The sequence below is a fragment of the Myotis nattereri genome, assembly GCF_964212035.1.
Source record: "Myotis nattereri genome assembly, chromosome: 3".
NCBI classification, from domain to species: Eukaryota; Metazoa; Chordata; class Mammalia; order Chiroptera; family Vespertilionidae; genus Myotis; species Myotis nattereri.
Genome location: NC_138077.1, coordinates 117,715,737 through 117,735,570, shown reverse-complemented (window position 1 = coordinate 117,735,570; position 19,834 = coordinate 117,715,737). Strand labels below are relative to the sequence as shown.

The 19,834-nt window shown below is 49.0% G+C and overlaps 1 protein-coding gene across 1 annotated transcript in view; it reads right to left on the bottom strand.

The window, feature by feature from the left end:
- Positions 1-2,104: 2,104 nt before the first annotated feature.
- The window catches only part of SPMIP9 (sperm microtubule inner protein 9), a 44,935-nt gene continuing 27,205 nt past the window's right edge, over positions 2,105-19,834 (bottom strand). The window contains exons 2-5 of the mRNA XM_081088190.1: positions 7,108-7,234; positions 5,604-5,640; positions 4,916-5,008; positions 2,105-3,573 (exon numbers count right to left, since the gene is read on the bottom strand). Coding sequence (XP_080944316.1) covers positions 3,151-3,573; positions 4,916-5,008; positions 5,604-5,640; positions 7,108-7,234 — 680 coding nt within the window. The 3' untranslated portion in view covers positions 2,105-3,150. The remainder of the gene's footprint in view (positions 3,574-4,915; positions 5,009-5,603; positions 5,641-7,107; positions 7,235-19,834) is intronic.

The following is a 19,834-nucleotide window of genomic DNA, read 5'->3' as shown; positions in this document are numbered from 1 at the left end:
TTAGGGAGATACCCCATGGCTTTGTTTTGTAAACTCTGAGAATATGTAAGGGCTGTCAGCCTTATCTTAGAGCTTCCTAGTCCCGTATCTGCAGCCTGGTCAGCAGCTTCTCCCCCCCCACCCCCCCCGCCCCGGCCAAGGACCGACAAAGCACCTTCAAGGGTAGCACAGTGCTGGCAAATGGACAAGCAGGTGCAGGCGCAGGCGTCAGCTCTCCCTGCTTTACGTGAATCAGCAAAAGGAACACTTCATTAACCTCAACAAAAGTTTTAGTGCATTTACATACATTCTTATGTGTGCCCTATGAGATGGACACGCCCCGGGACTGGGCAGAGCAAGAAGGCTGACTGCGACCTGGGCCCTTTGGAGTAGGAGAGGACGGTGTCAGGGAGCCCAGAAAAATCCACTCAAGAGGGTAGCGTGAGCTAAAACCCCAACATGCTGCAGTTCAGGCACTTGCTGCACCTCCCCACCCAGAGGCTTGGACTCTGGACACAGCCACTGAGGCTCTGAGATTCCACTTCAGAAGTCTCCATCCAGGCCGCCCTGCAGCAGGCTTCACATCTGACTAGTTCTCATCTCCCTCCATCACCACCCACTAGGGCCCTTCAGATGCGGCACAAGCCTTCCAGCCTCACCTCCCATCCTCCCCTGCACGCACGCTCCACGATCCCACCTCTCCCTTCGCACTGCGGTTGGGTTCTGTCTGCTAGAAAGCCCTTGTTCTGCTTCCCCCGCTGAATCACTGCTACTTCCCTACAAGCTCCTGTCCCGCCAGCCCACAACTCTGTGTTCCCAAGGCTCTTCCTTCCTGTCTCTCAGTGGGTGCTGTGAGGATTACATGAATGAACACCCAGAGTCTGGTGCAGAGTGAGGGCTCAACAATTGTTAAATCTTTAAAATTTCTATTATCTTTAGAATTATTACTGTTTTGTTTATCTCAGAGACTGTTTCATGTATCTTTGCTGCTCCTGGAACCTAGTATACAGCAGGTCCTCAAAACAGTACTGAAGGAATTCATGGGGATGTGAGAGAGGGCTTTCCGGGGAAGGCACAGGACAAGGTGGCCCAGTCCTAAGCACCAGGCGTCTTCTGTAGCAGCTCTCCACGTTCTTCCCTCCGTAGCTTCAGCCTCCCGCCAGGGCTGTGTCCACCATCAGCCGTGAAAGCTCTCAGTACCTGGCAGTGTCAGGTGGAGGCGCCTGGGAAGATATCTCCAAGGCTGGCCCACAACTGTGCCCACTGATTTCTACTCTCTACCAACTGGAGTCATCTGCGGGAACACAGCAGGCTGGTGGGAACTCCAAATTGGGTTTGCCCCCGCCCCCAAGTGCCTTCCTAGCTCAGCCCTGGCCCAGTCTAACTCTGGGTTTAGTCAGTGGATCCAGGAGACACCTGCTTTGGGTGACAGACATGTTAATATTCTCAAAAGAAGACTTAGCTCCTTGCTCAGTTTCTTTCTGGGGCAGACATGGCTGGGTGCCAGCAGCCACCCTCATTGTCTTTGTTCCTCTCACAGTTTTTGAGGCCCCTCAACGTGGAGGTGAGAGCAGGGAACCTGGATAGTGCTGTGACCCTGGGTACCCTTAGGATGCACCAGCCATGCCCGGCACGGCACACACGTTTTCTTACTGCGCACCCGTCATAACCACCAACCTCGCACAGCGCTACCCCACTTTATATCTGACGAAACTGAGGCTCAGCTGATTTGGCCAAATGTCATGGATTTGAAGCTTCGTTACTTCCTTCCATGAAATCTCACTTCAGTTTTCTCATCTGTAATTTTTGCTACTGTTATGAATCGTAATGTAAATATCTGATATTCAGGATGTATTTTCATTGTTTGCGACCCACAGGTTGAGAACCGCTACTCTAAAGATTGTACTGGTAAGGAAGAAGGAAACACACTAATGAGGAAACATTTTATAACAGAAAAAGAAATAAAGATCATCTGCGAAATTATTCCATCTCACCAGAGATGAAAAAAACTATACTATCAAGCTATCAGATTTTTCTTTCTCTCTCTCTCCTGTCCCCTTCCGTCTTTCCTACTTCCTTCCTCCCCTCCCTCCTTCCTTCCCTCCTTTCTTCTTCCTTTTTTTCTAAAAATGCATAGCAAGGATGAGAAGAATATTATAAATTAGACACACGTAGAAATGGCTAATAGTAATCTAAAGGGGCATATCTTTCTTTTTCCCTCCTCTCCTTTCTTCCGTTTTCTCCTCCTCCTTCACTCCATTCCTTTTTAAATATTTTATTATGGAAAATTTCAAACCCCCCAAAAGTAGGAAAGGTAAGATAATGAACTTCCATGTACCCATCACTCAGTTACAACTTTTATTTTGTCGCTGGCATTGTTTCCTTATTCCCCTATTATAAAGTGCTAGAGCATTTTAAAGGAAATTTCCTCTGTTCAGAAGGCCACCAACCCTATTGGATTAGGGGTCCACCCTTATGACCTCATTTAACCTTACTTATCTCCTAAAGGTCCTATCTCCAAATACATTGGGGGTTAGGGTTTCAACATATGAATTTTGGGTGGACACAATGTAGTCATAGCAGCCACCTTAGACCCAGGGATGGGAGCCAACCCTCCTTGACTGCCCAGGTGTGTGGTTCTCTTTGTTACAGCAGTTTAGCCTATTTCCTAGGCTCATACATATAAGTGTTCACAATGTCTCTACTGAGCAAGAAGAAGAGTATAAAGTGACAGCTTCTAAACAGTCACTCCTAACTGCTACAGGGTGGAAGTGGTGAGTAAACTGAAAATAGAATAGTGAGGGGAAAGCTATCCCGCAGCGTGTCAAGTTTTATGGTCAGACCTAACATCCAGGTAACTATGGGAAGCATAACTGTTCCTATTCTGTAAGTAAATGCCTAAAACAGTACGAATCCTTACATCAGTTTTCTTAATGATAATGAAACCCCACACAGATTGCAGCCCTCCATACACAGTTTTCTTTCTTTTCCTCCTCCCTCTCTCCTTGGCGGGATGTTGTGTCCCAGGCAGGCCAGGGAGCAAGGTGAATGGCACAGTACCAATGGTGCCGGAACATCTTTCCGAGGTTTTATTTTCAGTTCTCCTCTCTGGAATCTGAGGCCAGAGCAGGGGTTTCCTTGTGAGAGGGAGGGACTTCCATGGTGACCTTCCTACTGGTAGAACGGCAGCAGGGGCCCCCATCGGTTCAAGATGGGGACCTTGGTTGTAAGGCAGTGAGGACAGAGGCAGCCGGGCAGCAGCAGGTAGCCTGTGCCTTCCTCTGCAGCAGGCTGGCGCTCTGACTCCAGGAGGCACGGGAAGTCAGCTCTCTGGTGGGCCCAGTTCGGATCGCCCTGGGCCAGGGACCAAGCATGGGGAGCTGCGTACACGGAGGGGCCGATGCTGGTGCACCTGCATTTGTGCTCCTCGGTGCTCATGCGGTCCAGTGGTGGGAAGAAGCCGGGCCGTCCCAGGTCTCTGGCAGTCATGTAAGGTCTTTGGAAGGCAGGGTATCCATCCTCTAGCTTGGGGTTGAGGCTGGGGGTGAGCTTATAAAATTCTTTTTCCCTGAGCTGGGTGTCCACCTTCATTTGCTGTGGGAACAAATCACACATGAATGGAGGGCAGAGCGAGATGGAGGACAGGTGGCTTCCTTGGAAGTATCTATGACAGAGCACACTTTAGTAAACAATTTAAATTAGTTCTTGAATGGTGATATAAACAACAGAGGGAAATGCTGAAATAATACAGAAGGGTTAATCATGAAATGTCTCTCCCATCCTCCCATCTCCAGAGGCAACCACAGTCACTAGTGTTTTTTGTAACTTTCTAGAAATATCATCTGTACATGTAGACATGTGTGTGTATCCACTCCTTGGTTGGTGTATAAACAATGCACATTATAATTGAATTCTGCACTTTGATTCTACTAAATAACGTAGCTCAGACGTTGTTCCACCTCTGTGTAGACATTATTTTTAGTGCAGTACCTCTAGGCAGAACAGGATGTCTTACATATAACTGATAAATGAAAGCTGTCCAGAATTTAAAGGACTCCTACAAATTAATAAAAAAAGATAAGCAATTCAAAAGAAAAATGGTCAAAAGACATGAACAGACATTTTACAGAGTAGTAAATACTCATAACAAGTGAAAAGATATTGGGAAAATATTTCAAAGCCACCAAATTGGTAAAATTTTTAAATGTCTGGTATTACCAAGTAATGGCAAGATTAGAGAGTCGCAGGTGTGGCTGCCTCTGCTGGGGAGAAAGTCAATGATGCTACCACTGTGGAAGCCAGTGATGTCCCCAGGGACAACCAGTGCCACTCCAGGAATGGGTGGCCTCTCGCACGTGAGGCTGTGCCGCATCTTCACCGCAGTGTCTGTGGGCAGGAGGCTAACAAAAAGTAAAAACCCCAAATGTCTGCCACCAGGAGAAGGGCAGCCTGTGTGGCATACCATGCCATCCAGGACATGAAGACCATCCACATGTGCAGCAAAAAGTGAAGGTCACAGAAGATGCAATATGACCCAGCATATAATAAAGTTCCTATAGGTCAACCTGAACACCCTATCTAGAAGTACACATACGTACAGGTGGAACGATTTCTTCTTAAAAACACATTCACACAAGGAAATGACTAGCCCCACACTCAGCACAGTAGCTATTCTGAAGGTGGCGAGGCTGAGCAGGAGGGCGCAGCGTGTTTGCTCTGTCAGTGCTGTCTCACCCATTGGTGTATGTTATTTTACACTCTTCTGCATGCATGACCTGTATACATTTCCACACACACCTATGCAGAAAAGACCTCTTAGACCTCCTGGCATCAGGGATTGTCCTAAACAAGTGCCTCCGAGGTCCACATGCGTATAGAAATGAAATAAAGATGTTATTGAGCAGTTGAATAGAAGACAGTGCAGAGCGCGTCTTACCACTTGCGGTGAGATGCTGGAGTACTTGTGCTTCCCGTAGTGCTGATAGTCGACCATGTAGGAGCTTTGGTAGATGTCTAAATCCACAGGGGCCTGAGGGCAAGGGCGAGTACAAACAAGGCGCTAATGCCCGGCATTGGGAGCTCAGGCTGAGCGTGACCTGGCTTCTGCTGGCCTTTCCCACGCACCCCGCTCCCCTCAATGCCATCTTCCTCCAGCCTCACGTCTTTCCTCTCTTCACAGGTGCCTGGCACATACGCTTATCTCCTGCTGGAAACACTAGTTGCTCGTCTCACCGACTGACAAACTCATACATTCCTCCAAGACCCAAATTAACTCTCTCCCCCACAGCATCTCTCCAAGAGTCGGCCTCTCTCTTCTGCTCACCTGCACTTGTGTGCACTGCACTGACTTGATGAGTGCACTGGGTTAGGACCTCACCATAGGCATTCCCTGAGGCCCCAAATCCCAGCACAGTGCCCCACACACCGAGGGTGCCTACTAAACGCATACCCAGTAAATAAATGAACCTCCAGAAAATTGTAAACCCTTAGCTTTCCTCTGCCCGTTGACAACAACAAACATTCCAGAGTCATGACCTGAGGGAGCCTCAGAGCCTAAGAACCCGGCTTTGCTGCCGACATTGAAGGTGGTCACAGGGGACAGAAACAGAAACCCAGGCACTCACCTTCAGGGGGCACACCACACGCGCCATCGCAGACAACCTAGGCACAGACATGTGGGTTAGCCCTGCTTCTACCGCAGGCAGGGAAAGCAGCCACTCTTCACAAGTTGTGCTGAGCAGACACAGGCCTCGCCCCACCCTGTACATTATTCAGTCATCAGGGGTTGGCTGGCAGCAGGGATAAAGGGGCTGGTGGACAGGGGCCCTGGGACAAAGGGGCTGAAGCAGAACTGAGAAGGAATTCCAGCTGTGAGAACATCAGGTTTGCCTCATATGAAGGGCAAGTGCAGCCTGGTCATGTTTAACAGCTGCTCTGGGGACAAGTAAGCCCGGCTACAGCGCTGGCCAGTTTCTATGGGCACAGGCTCCACTGTGGCTATGTCGAGCTTGGAGCACATTGTCACTGAGGGGGAGTTTTGCAGAGGTACCCAGACTGGGCACTCAGAGCTGGAAGGCGCTGCCTCCAGCACAGGCCCCACTGAACGGAGGCTCTGAGCTGCCGAGATGCAGGCAGCCGATTCAGAAGCACACACCGTGTTATCTAGTAGAGACAGGGGTGTCCAGTGGAGGACAGTTGTGAGGCTTGGTATTCCAGCTAAACAAGAGCATGTGTGGGTCCAACCTTGGCCCTTGTCCCCAGCCCTGAAGTTCTGTGGGGAGGCCTTATACCTGGCACTGGGGAGCTCCCTGAACCCACCCTTGCTTGTGTTCATGGACCCCGAGGTTCTCGATTGGTCCTCCACTTCATTCTCAAGGAGTCCTGCCCTGCACCTCACTCCACTCAGCGGGCTCTGGGTGCCAGACATCACCTGGCTCCTTGCCCCTTCCTTTTGTGTATAGACAGTCCCCCTCTTGGGGCTGAGACCAGCCCCTGCCCGTCTTGCTGCGGAGGGGGAGATGCTGCTCCTGCCCTGCTGACTGCAGGACACCGCTGCACAGAAAAGCTCCGCCCAGGGCCACGCCTGTCTTTGAGATGAACCCTGACCTACATGGTGCAGGCTGTTTGGGTCACAGACCCTGGGCATTGTGATTAGGTGACTGGCTAACCTTCTGCATGTCAGTGCCCCTGTCCCTGGCCACCTTGCCTCGCAGCGAGCCACTGTGTCCCAGCACACCTGAGCCACCATGAACCTGGCAGCTTCGGGAGGGACCCAGGAGGAGAGCTTTCCAGCATCTGCAGAATCAGTCTATTTTCAGGAGAGGGGGACAAACAGATTCCCATGAGAATTATGACATCAGACTGTATGTGACTGGATCCTTCTGATACCATCACCCCTCCAGGCCTCTGTTGCCTGAAAGGCTCCCACTTCCATTCTTTAAAACTCCACCCTCTTTCACACTCATTGGGAGTACTGGCCAGGAGGTGGAGTAATTGGAACCCTTGAAATTGGGACCAGCATTGCTGGTGGGAATGTAAAATGGTGCAACAGTTGTGGAAAGAGCATGGCAGTCCTTCAAACGTTAACAGAGTTACCGATTGATCCAGCTATTCCACTTCAGTACTTACCCAGAAGGACTGAAAGCAGGGGCTCGAGGAGATGCGTGCACACCCGTGTTCACAGCAGCATCGCTCACAATAGCCAAAGGGTGGAAGCACCCAAGTGTCCATCCACAGATGAATGGACAAACAAGACCTTACAGGCAATAGAATATGTTTCAGCCTTAAAAAGTAATGAAATACTGACACATGTCACAACATAGATAAACCATGAAAACCATTATTCTAAGTGACATAAGTCAGCCATAAAGGACAAATATTGTATGATTTCACTTATATGAGGTGCCTAGTGTCATCAAATTGATAGAGACAGAATGTAGACTAGTCGTTACCAGGCACTGAGATGAGGGAGGAATGGAGAGTTAATGTTTAATGAATATGGAGTTTCAATTTGAGAAGAAAAAGTTCTGGAAATGGATGGTGCTGATGATTGCACAACATCATAAATGTACTTGATACCAATAAACTGTACACTTAAAAATTGTTAAAATGAGCCCCGGCTGTGTGGCTCAGTTGGTTGGAGCATCAGCCCATGCACCCTAAACGTTGTGGGTTCGATTTCTGATCAGGGCAGATGCCCAGGTTGTAGATTCAATCACTGGTCAGGGCACGTGTGCGAGGCAATCAATTGATGTTCTCTCTCACAGCGATGTTTCTCTCTCTCTTCCCCCTCTCTCTAAAATCGATGAAAATATGTCCTCGGGTGAGGATTTTTTTAAAAGGTTAAAAATGAGGGAAGCATTAGAGAACTTGCTTCCCTGCAATTGTCAGTTTTGGCTCAAATAAACTCTTGTAAAAACTCTCCCAAAATGGTAAATTGTATGCTATTTACAATGTTTGTGTTTGGGTTTTTTTTAATCCTCACCCGAGGATATTTTTTCCATTGATTTCTGGAGAGAGTGGAAGGGAGGGAGGAGGGGAAGAGAGATACATACACATCAACTGGTTGCCTCCTGAACATGCCCCTACTGGGGCTGGGGAACCTGCAACAGAGGTGTGTGCCCTTGACCCAGGAACCAAACCTGTGACTCATGGGTCCATGCGCTGACTCTAATGACTGAGCCACACTGGCCAGGGCTGCTTAAAGGCCACGCTGTTTAAGGGCTACTTTCTCCATGGTCTCTCACCAGATGTCCCCTTTCACTTATTCAATCAATATTCATTGGGCCCTTATTGTGTATCGGGCGCTGTTCTGAACCTTGCAGATGAACGAAATAGGTGGAAATCCTGGGGTGCACAAAGCTCATATTCTGGTGAGAGCAAAACTCAAAGTAAAAGTGCTAAGCAGTGAGCCTTCAGCAAATCGGTGAGGTGATGTGTGGGAGAGAAAGTGACTGCATCATGAGGACACTGAGTCCTTGGATACAGCCATGCCTGAAGCTTGACTACATCTGGATTTTGCAGTTTGTGTGAGCCAATATATTTCTTTTCTTGCTAAAGGCAATTTTAGTTGAGTTTATGTAACTTACAGCTAAAGCAGTCTCCACAAATTCAAGGTTGGGGAGCTAAGTAGTTATTCCGCATAACTGACTGGGGGGTCCTTTCGGTAAAGGTCTTACTCACTTTCACGCCCCTCAGTGCACTGTCACACTTAGGGGTTAAAAAGTGCTTGTGAATTTAATAAAACTGAAGGAAATGGCAAAGAAGAGGGTAGAAACAGAATGGCTGCTGAGACAGCAGTAGAGGGATGGCTAGATCATAAGTGATTTTTGTGCCTTAAGAATATATTTTTCAAGAAACTATTACCAAGTAGACTTGGAGTCCTTTCTTAAAATCCCGAGACATTATCTTCATGTTTTTGGTAAATGATATAAGTTCAAAAGAAGTCAGTTGGACCATCTGTAAAACATTCTAATGTCCACTTAGAATGAAAGTAGGATGTCACATGGATGTTTGTGAAGGTACTTGGTGTTCTCCATGGCAATAATCACCCATACTTTCTGAGTTTCTATGCTATGCCAGATATTGTGCAAGGGTCTACAATTATAAGAATGAGATAAAACGGACAGTCTCAGTCTTAATGAAGTTACGGTATAACTGGGGACAAATATATCTTATCTAATGAAAGAGAAACATGCAAATTGACCATACCTCTGCTACATCCACAAGCCACGCCCACAAGCCACGCCCACCAACCAATCAGAGTGACTATATGCAAATTAACCCAACCAAGATGACAGCCAGTAGTCAGGGAACTGGAGCGAGCAGGAGGCCTTGGCCCCTCCGCTCAAGGCAACAAAGTTTCAATTATAGAAGACAAATAAATCCCAGATACCTGCTTCTAGCCAGCCTTCACTGGGAGCTTAGGTGGCTGGGGGCCATGGCCAACCTGCAAACAGCCATCAGCCCCTCACCCAGGCTGGCCAGGCACCCCAGCAGGGACCCTCACCCTGAAGGGGCTGTGGCAAGCCTACAAACAGCCATCAGCCCCTTACTGAGGCTGGTCAGGTACCCCAGCAGGGACTCCCACCCTAAAGGGGCTGTGGCCAGCCTGCAAACAGTCATCAGCCCCTCACCCAGGCTGGTCAGGCACCCCAGGGGGGACCACCACCCTGAATGGGATGTGGCCAGTCTGAAAACGTCCGTCAGCTCCTCACCCAGGCTGGTCAGGCACCCCAGCGGGACCCCCACCCTGATCCGGGACACCCTTCAGAGCAAACCAGATGGTCCCTACCCATGCACCAGGCCTCTATACTATATAATAAAAGAGTAATATGCAAATGGACCCTAACAGCAGAATGACTGGGAATAACTGGTCACTAGGACACACACTGACCACCAGGGGGCAGATGCTCAATGCAGGAGCTGCCCCCTGGTGGTCAGTGTGCTCCCACAGGGGGAGCTCTGTTCAGCCACAAGCCAGGCTGATGGCTGCCAGTATAGCGGTGGTGGTGGGAGCCTCTCCCGCCTCCTCAGCAGCACTAAGGATGTCAGACTGCAGCTTAGGCCTGCTCCCTGGCAAGTGGACATCCCCCAAGGGCTCCCGGGCTGCCAGAGGGATGTCTGACTGCCAGCTTCGGCCCAATCCCCTGGGGAGCAGGCCTAAGCCAGCAGGTGGAGATCTCCTGAGGGGTCCCAGACTGCAAGAGGGCGCAGGCGGGCTGAGGGACTCCCTGCCCCCAGTGCACAAATTTTTGTGCACCAGGCCTCTAGTTATATAAATAATCACACAAATGAGTCTTTAATTACAATTGTGACAAGTGCCATGAAAGATGTATATAGGATGTGGGGACCTGATCCAGTCTTGGGCCTGGTCTAGGAGGACTTGCCTCAAGGAGGGACATTTTCATTCAGTCCTAAACAGGAAGGAGAATTTTATGGGCTTTGTGGCTGCTGCCAGGCTGGAGGGAGGCTGGTCTTGGGTGGAAGAGAGACTGGTCTGCTCCAGCAAAGTGAGGTGAGACAAGGGCGACTTCCAGCGAGGCTGGACAGGGAGCCAGGCATCATCCAGCATGTTGACTTTGTCCTGAGAATAGCAGGATGTACTGGGCAGGTGAAGCAGAAGAATGACGCATGGGAGGTGCATATAAAAAAGCTCACTGTTGGACAATGGTCTGTATGGAGGGAACAGAGGATATAGGGATAGGAGTTTGCAGGCCACTGCATGACGATGGTGGCTGGGCAGACTGGGAACGGTGCAGTGGGTATGGAAAGTGTGATGGATTCAAGAGCCGTTTTGGAAGTAAAAGTTATAGAATTTGATCAATATTAGAAAGCAGCAGGGGCAAGTCAGAGGAATCAAGGATATTTGGAATGAGTCACTGGGCAGTGACGGTCCTTTGGGGAAGTGAGATATGCTGGGGGAGGAGCCAACCTGGGGGGTAAGACCTTGGGGTTGTGGTTGTGCAGCCTGTGTGGCTTCCGAGGGGAGAAGGTGAGTTGACACCTGGATAAGAGGATCTGTAGGTCAGGGAAGAACACTCTGGACCTGTGTAACACACTCTGGAGCTGCTGGTGATAGGGATGGCATTTGAAGTTAACAGAGAAGTGTTACCATATTTGGGCACTGTACCTCCCGCACAGCCCTGTGCTGCCCTGCTGCCCTGCGAGCATCCTTCCTTTGCCTCCATAAAGAGCGGTCAAGGGCAGCAGGAGGGAAATCAGGCCAGAGGAGTGAAAGGTCAGGGGGTCCATGTACTCAGGCCTCTTTTGAGTCCCCTGTGCTTGCTGCCTGCGCTGTGGTGAAGTCTCTGCTGAACCTCTTGGCTTCAGAATCAACATGCAATATTTACCCAAATGCCTGCAGGCACTCACTCAGCAGGCCCGCAGGTCTCCTCGGGGCCTCAGGTCCCTGGATTTTCACGGACAATTGGAATACTTCCTCCGTCCAGACAGTGTAGCTTTCAACTTTTGTAAACTTGCACTTTAACACTGCAAAATGTCATGTCCAACCTACGACTTTTAAGTTTTTACAGTGTGATACAAATTATTTTCCCAAAGTACAAGACACAGGGGAGTTGCCCATGGTTCTGGATGTCTCTTCAGCAACATGTGAGGGCAGATATTTTCAACTTTTAAAAAGAATGAAAATAAACAAGAAAGCAAATCCTGCGCTTTTTTTTTAAGTCTAAATTTACACACAAGAGTTGGGTTCAAATTGTCTGGAATAAGAGAAACTAAATTGTGTAATAGAAACTGATATGCGTGTATGTGTAAAAGCATGGCCTGCGTGATGCAAACGTTGCTAAAAAGCACACAAAAGAAGGCGGTGTGGACAGGACTCAATGTGATGTGTCCAAAGCACAGGGCTCACCCGAGGCTCCCTCCCCCAGGAGGATGGTCACCTCTAAACCTTCTCTTTTTTTACTGATAAAATAGTTGGCTCAATACATATTCACAGTTAGATGGGAACACATAAAGGAAGAGGAAAAACATGTACAATGACTTGGCATATGGCTTGGTATGCTGCAGGAGTTTCCTTATTGCAACCTCCATTCATTGGAGAGAGATTCCCCTTGGTCTTCTCTGGAGGAAAAGCTAGGCCCCGTTTCTGTCTATGCAAATTCAGCGGGTTAATATTGTTAAATCACAGGAGGAAATTCTTCTCCCAAACCAGAAGCCCTTGAGTTCCTCCAAGTTTATATTAAAGGGATTACAATCCATTTCCTCCCTAATACGCTAATGCGCCATGGGAAGCCCTCAGGCCAGGAATTAAAGCATTTACGCCTTTAATTAGGAGCGAACCTCCCCTTAGAGCCTGAAACACAAACAGCAAGTCTGCACTACAAAGGCCTCCTCGCAGACCGGGATATTGATCCCTCTCCTGGAGCCAGGAGCCTCCCAGGGTTTGGGTTTAGCAAGCAAGGCCACCTTCCCCAAAGCGGGTGCCTTCGCCTGGAGGGCCCTCTGCAGAAATAGAAACCCCTTCCCATGAAGAACAAACAAACAAAAGCAGCAGCAGAGTTAATGGGACTCAGCCCAGGGTCACAGCGGGCAGGAGGCCCGGGAAGCACCGCCTGACGCTGGATTGTCCCGCAGCCGTTAGCTTGCAAGTGGAGGCTCTGAAAATCAAGACATCGTTTGTGCGTCAGAGAGGTCCTCACATGGAGGTGCACCCAACATAGTGGCCACCGTTTCCATTTCAGATTCACAGAGAGCAGCTGGGTCACACAGGACAGGGCTCCTCCAGGAGTCCCCAGGGACTGTCTGCTTCAGAGTGCCCTGGGATACATATGAAACCCAGGCTTCTGCTGCCGCCTTGTGTGTCAGAGCCTCGGGGAGAAGGACCCAAGCCCTTGGTACCTGGTAACAAGCTTCATTGGTGATTCCTGTGACTCTCCTGCAGGCACAGGAGGGAACTGTGGCTGGGCCACCCCTGTTCTTCACAGGGGAGGGAGCTATGTTCCAGAATCTTCCAGGGATGTGTTCGGACAAGCAGGGCCCAGGCTGGGATGGGGTAGCATGGCGGATGTGCACATTTCATGAATAATGGTACCAAAAGTACCAAAAGAGCTCATGAAGTTGTTAAGCTGGGATAAGCACTTGGGGCCTTTGCTTCATTGGTTCAACTCGCAAGTACTGGCTGCCTTAGGTGAGCAAGGTGTGGTGCTAGGTGTGTGCACCTGTGAGTGTGGAAGTAGGAAGGGTGTGTTGGGGTGATTATAAAAGATGAAAAACATGAGGCTCCTGTCATCTAGCACTTTATAAACTGGTGAGGGGAGGGAGGAGGAAGTGCCCAGAGAGGAACGGGCAAGCAGATGGGGAGTGCAGCATGGAGGGCGATGAGGTGCAGAGGGACTGGAGACGCAGTGATGGAATTAAGTCTTCAACCAGGAGCTTCTCTGTGTCCAAACCTGGCCTGTCAGTGAAGGTCCAGCACCCCTGACTTCGGGGAGTCACTTCCTGCCACTCCCGTTCTCTGACTGTGCATGACACTCCAGCAGGTAGTTGTCACTAAGTTGATGCCTTTTCCATGTCTGCATGTAGTTATGCATGCTTTACTTCGCCAAAAGATTTGAACTGCCTTTGCCTCTCCATCTCCCAGAGCCTGCCAGACTAGGCCTTCTGGCTCCTCAAGTCTGTTCTTTGGTTGTTTGGGGGATTTTTAAGGACAGGCTGGAGGGCCAAGCGGGGGCTGGACACTGAAGGCCCTCATGCTGGGCTAAGGAGTGGGGACTTTCAGAGGGAAGCTGAGTGCAAAGAGAAGAATATGAGAGTCAGATGATGTCTCATTTGAACCCAGCTCTGCCACTTGCAAACCACCTGTCCTTGGAGGCCTTATATATTCTCTGCTCAGTTTCTTTGTAAGTGTTAAAGTGGGAAGGGGTCACTGCTTTGATTCCCTGTCAGTCACGCCTGACTCCAGTCCAAAGTAAGTAGAAAAAAAATTGTCCCTAAAAGACCGCACATGCCTGGGTTGCGGTCTCAATTCCCAATAGGGGGTGTGTAGGAAGCAGGCGATCAATGATGTTTTTCTCTCATCTATGTTTCCATTTCTCTATCCCTTTCCCTCCGTCTCTCTAAAAAAAATAAATAAATAAAATAAAAAATGAATAAAAACATTCATCTAGATTGTCAGCATCTCTTTTGCCAAAAGGCCTGGAAAGGGAATGGAAATTATTACCCTCAGGGTCTCTTTCTCCTGATAAATCTAAGATGCACTCTTTGAGTGCTCAGTAACTGTTGGTTGTTAGGATTACTGTTGATAATGATGGAGATGGTAATGGTGAAGAGTCTTTGCTCAAAATAAGTAGAAAAAAAATTGTCCCTAAAAGAACTGCAGCATGTTAGCCGTGCTTATTTTGTCCCCTTTACCTCTGTCAACTTTCCTACATTCCTTCAAATGCTTTCTGGGCCATGAGTGCGGGGTCAGTAGTGGGTCGGGCCATTTAGATGTTGAAAGGGCAAGGTGATCAGTAAGTCACAGCTCTGTTCCCTCCCAGCCTGACCTGGCACTGGCCCGTAATCTGGCAGAGGATCTCCTCAGCCAGCACACTGGAGGGAAGTGCTGAGAGCAGCATCTTCCCAGGAATCTCGCTGACAGATGGGTCAGTCACTTCGAGGTCAGCTCTCCTCATACCTCATACGGCAAACATGGCAGCAGAGGCTTAGATTGACCCTTTTGGTCACAGACACTTTCCAAATGGGCTGGTGGATCTCAGAGTGTGGTCCTTGGGCCTCCGAGAGAGACTATGAAGAACGCAGAGTCTCAAGACCCCACTCCACACCCTCTGAATCAGGATTCCATGGGCAGACTGGAGTCAGGCATGCAGTCAGCATGTAAAAGCAGTTCTAAAAGGGATCCTCCTGAACCCTGAAGTCTGGGCACACCTGAGGGAGACCTCACTGATATTTTGCCGATGGGTGGGTCTTTCAGGACCCCATTATGACTGATTATATCTTTGTGTGAAGCATTTTGGCAGGACCCTGGTGTAGAGAATAACTAGAAATAAATAAAGCTTGATTTAAGTGGATTCCTCTGTGTACACTCTAGCAATATCAGACACAAGATAAACCAAAACCAATAGCATTAGAAAGAAAATAAGACAACTTCGTTTATTGCCTGTAAATGGCTAATTATTTTGTATCTACAATCTGGCAATAGATTTATTTTGTATATTGTAAAAAAGACAACTTCAAGACATATGGTGAAGACACACAATGTGTACTGACTCAGTTAGCAAACATTTATTAAATGGCTCAGATCCATATATAAGCATTTGTAAAAAAATAAAGTTTTAAAATTTGAGGGAAAAATTTTCCTCCCCATTTATATTCTTTTGTAACCTGTAGTATAACAAGTAAAATTTAGTGTTTTCCTACTCTTTATACCAAATTCTTCATGGAGCTGTTTCATTGGTTAAAATCAACGACCCACCTATGTGTAACAACACCTGGAAACTTTCACCAGTTCCCTCCCTCCCTCCCTCCCTCCCTCCCTCCCTCCCTCCCTCCTTTCTTCCCTCCCTCCAAATGTTCATTGAGCACCTGCAATGTTCTAGGCATTGGAATATATTAGTGGACAAAGAACATGTCTTACCCTTTGTGATTCCACTCTCTGGAATGAGTTTTATACTCAGCACATGAATATAGCTCTAGAAATGATTAGAAATAATGCCTGAACACGGCCATCCACTGGTGGCTGTGGCAGGGCAAATAGCATGCATCCCTGCAGGGAGCACAGGCCATGTGTTAGTGTGACTCTTGGACAGGCTATTTAGCTCTACGCCCTCTTACAGAAGATGCAGATAAGATGCCTACTGCGCAGAGTAGTTGAATAAATTAGAAATAATATATATACTAATATGCACAGGATTATTAGACATATAATAATACAGTATATAATCATAATAATGTATATAAAGCACCTGGTAGACAGTAAAAGCTCAACAAATGATAGCCACTCTCCCCCTCCAAAGAAACCCAGCCCTATATTTAAAAAGACAATCACATTTACAATTTGTTATAATTATTGGTAAACCTATCAGATCAAAATTGAGTTTCACTCCCCAAAACTTGCTGTTCCTCATCTCTCTCCAGAGGTCACACATCAGCCCAGGCCAGGGACTCAAGAGCCACCAAGCCCTCAGTGTGTCTGTTTTTTTCCATGCCCTTTTCCAGCCACCACCAATTTCATGAGATGGACCCTGCAATGGGGTCCACCTCTGCTCGATTCTCACCCTGGAAACAGGGACTTCTTCCTAAAGGCCAAGCCCAACATACTCCCTCCCAGACAAGTCCCTGTGCTCCCTACGATCCTCAGGATAAACTGAACCTCTTCCCTAGTGGACAGCACCTTCCAGCTCCGCCCACCACTCACTCCTTCCTTTCTCCCTTCCTCCCTTCCTCCCTTCCTCCCTTCCTTCCTTCCTTCCTTCCTTCCTTCCTTCCTTCCTTCCTTCCTTCCTCCCTTCCTCCCTCCCTTCCTCCCTCCCTCCCTTCCTTCCTTCCTTCCTTCCTTCCTTCCTTCCTTCCTTCCTCCCTTCCTCCCTCCCTCCCTCCCTCCCTCCCTCCCTCCCTCCCTCCCTCCCTTCCTTCCTTCCTTCCTTCCTTCCTTCCTTCCTTCCTTCCTTCCTTCCTCCCTTCCTTCCTTCCCAGCATCACACTGAAGCCAGTCTCTCTGACGTGCCAAGCCATCTCTGGGCTCCAGACCTTTGCACACTTTTTCTCCTCCTCCTCACCCAGCTAGTAAATTCCTTTCCAGCTTGTCACTTTCTCCAGGAAGCCCCCCTTGCCGGCAACTAGAGCATGTAAGGTGCCTCCAAGGTGCTCCAGTGCACCTGAACTTCCCATCATGATGCTCGTCACACGTCCTGGCGGCTGGCTGCTTATGAGCACACTGCCTCTGGGGTCATTTGTGGAGTTCAAACTCCATCCTGATGCTTAGCCCTAAAGCCCTAAATGAATTTACTAAGCTGCACTGGCCTCAGTTTCCTCAGATTGTGGTGAGGACGAAATGAGATCATGCATGTAAAGTGTTCAGCAGTGACCTGGCACATAATAAGGATAAATGCTGGCAATGACAATAGCTGTCATCACTAAGGGTAGTGGACACGATGGTTGCCTACCCAACATTCACTCCATCCTTCTGCATTGCACAGCAGCGATGCAGTTTGGGTAGATTTACTTGGACCACCAGCTGCATAGATGGGATCTGATTCAGTCAAGCGCAGTTCTTGAACTTCAGTGCATCAGAGCCTGCGGGAGGGCATGTTAAACAGAGTCCTGGGCCTCACCCCCAGAATTTAGATTCAGTTTCTGATCCCAAACATTTGCATTTCTGGCAAATTCCCAAGAGAGGCTGGCAACCATACTTTGAGAAGCACTGGTCTAAGTCAATCAGGGTATCTTATTTCCTTTGCCTTATGACTGAGCCAGGGATGAACACTTAGATTTATGATGTTCTAATGATTGCAGGAGAGCAGCTCTCCCCGTCCCTGAACGCAAAGCAAGTAACTGCAGATGTTGCTAGTAGCTATCTTGCAACTGTGCAAGATGTTTTGCTCTTTTGAGCAAAAGGGAAGTTACTAGGCTAGAAGTGATACACACGGAATCATAGGAACAAAGCAGAATCTTGGCTGAATGGAACTTCAAGCCCCAGACCCCTTCATTCCTGGAGTTAATAAGTTCCTCTCATTGCTTAAATCCATTTCTGTTGAGTTTTCTGTTACTTGCAACCAAAATCTTCTCAAGTGAGACACATTATGTGCTCTTTGAGACTGAAAACTGCATTTGTCCCCACCCCCACCCCCCAATACTCCCTGCTGGGCCTGAGCCTGGTGCAAAGTAGGTGCTCAATAAATGCGTCCATCCATCACAGAGGCCCTGGTGGTCCTTACCCGCATGGCTAGGGAGCAGCCCTGGAGCTGGCCTGGCTCCTCTTCTGCCTGGTCTCCCCTGGGCTGACACTGCCTGGCTCCTTCCAGGCTACTTCCTGCCTCGCGAATGCTCTGATTCTGCTTTTAGTGATGAGTTTTGATCATCTGATTTTCATAGAAAATTCTGCTTTCTTCCCATAAGCTTTGCAGAATGAGGCTTAGATGCTAATGGATGGGTACACAGTGTGTGCTATAGGACCTGGCACTCGCTGTCTCTGAGCTGCCCACTGTATTGATTTCTTCTGCCGTAAGCTGCTTTCTGTGCATGGTGGCAGCGGCCCAAGCAGTTCACACTGCCCTCAGTGAGAAGTCCCTTGTATGGTTTCCTAGGGCTGCCAGAACAAACTACTGCAAACTTGTTGGCTTAACACAACAGAAATTGATTCATTCACAGTTCTGGAGGCTAGACGTCCGAAGTCAAAGTGTCAGCAGGGCTTTGCTCCTTCAGAAGGCTCTTCCAGCTCCTGGTGTCCCCGGGTGTTCCTTGACTTGTGGCAGCATCACTCCCGTCTCTGCCTGCTCAGTCTTCACGTGGCCACCTGCTCTATGTGTCTCTGTGTATCTCTTATAAGGATACTCTCACTGGATTTAGGGCTCACCCTAATCCAGTAGGATCTCATCTTGGTCCTTATTGTAATTATAGCTGCAAGAACCCCATATCCAAATAAGGTACATTCTAAAGTCCCAGGTAGACATGAATCTTGGGGGCCCTATTTAACCACATCCCTTTAGATCAGGGGCCTTGCTTTAAAAGGAAAAATCCCCCCTGCCTCAGCAACACCATGAAGCACTGCCTGGCAGTCCCGAGGGGCTCTGGGCTGGGCTGCGAGTGATAGTGAGCTGCAATGCAACCTCAGCTGCCCCGCTACCGCCTGTCTTCTTCTTCATACTTGCACCTTCCAACTTTCACACATCCGCAATGCAGTGCCCTGTTCTCTTTGTCCCTGCCCTCCGTCCTAGAGATGCAGCCCAGGCAGGACTCTGGAGATGCTGTGAAGCCCCCCACTTGAGTGATGCCTTTTTATTCTTCTAGAATGTCCAGACAGGGAAGCCTTCCCTCTCCAGATCCTGGAGAGCGAGGCGGAGCCACTCCTCATTGGCCCGGTGGATGGCCCTGGCTCTACCCCTCAAAACCTGAGCACGTCCCAGGTATCTGCTCGCCTCCTGATTTCTATGAGACTTGAGCACAGGTTTTCTTCTCTGTCCCTCTCCATCCCAGTCAGGTGCAAGTGCAGGTCACTGCAAGGCCCATAACCTCCTCCATGCCTCAGTTCTTCTCCTCTGCACAGTAGCTTCAGGGTCACCTCTCATCCCCTCATTCCCTCTGAACCTTAAACACCAACTCTGCACAGCCCCAGCCACAAACTCAATTCCTTTGAGCTTTGTAACTCTTTTAAAAACACTGTACGTTCATCAAGTCCACTCTAGCCCCTTGGTCATTTCATTTCCAATCTCCTGGTTCAGTCTCTTCCCTCCCAACCTCAGCTGCTCTCTTATCCTCAAGGTCCCTTACCACAGTCTCCACGGGTTGCAACAACTCGACCAAATCCAAATTTAGATCATGCAACTGTTGTCTTCTCAACACCCCCATCCAGAACTTCCAAATATCTGTGTTAGGCTGCCTCACAGACATGTGGAACACAGCATGTCCAAACTGTGGGCACTCCCGCCAGCCAGCCCCGCCACCTCCAGCACCACTTTGGTAGTAATAGTGGGAGTGATGGCACCTGCATTTATAGCTACACATTTCTCGGATGCTGCAACAGGCATTGCAACCCTATTAATGGCACGTTCACCCTTTCGACCAGCGCTCCCTGTAGACGAGGTGACCGAGGCTCAGAGGACTGGTCCACGTTACCAGGCTCACATGAGTGACTCAAACCTGGCTCACCGGAGCTCCACAAGAGGCCTCACTGGCC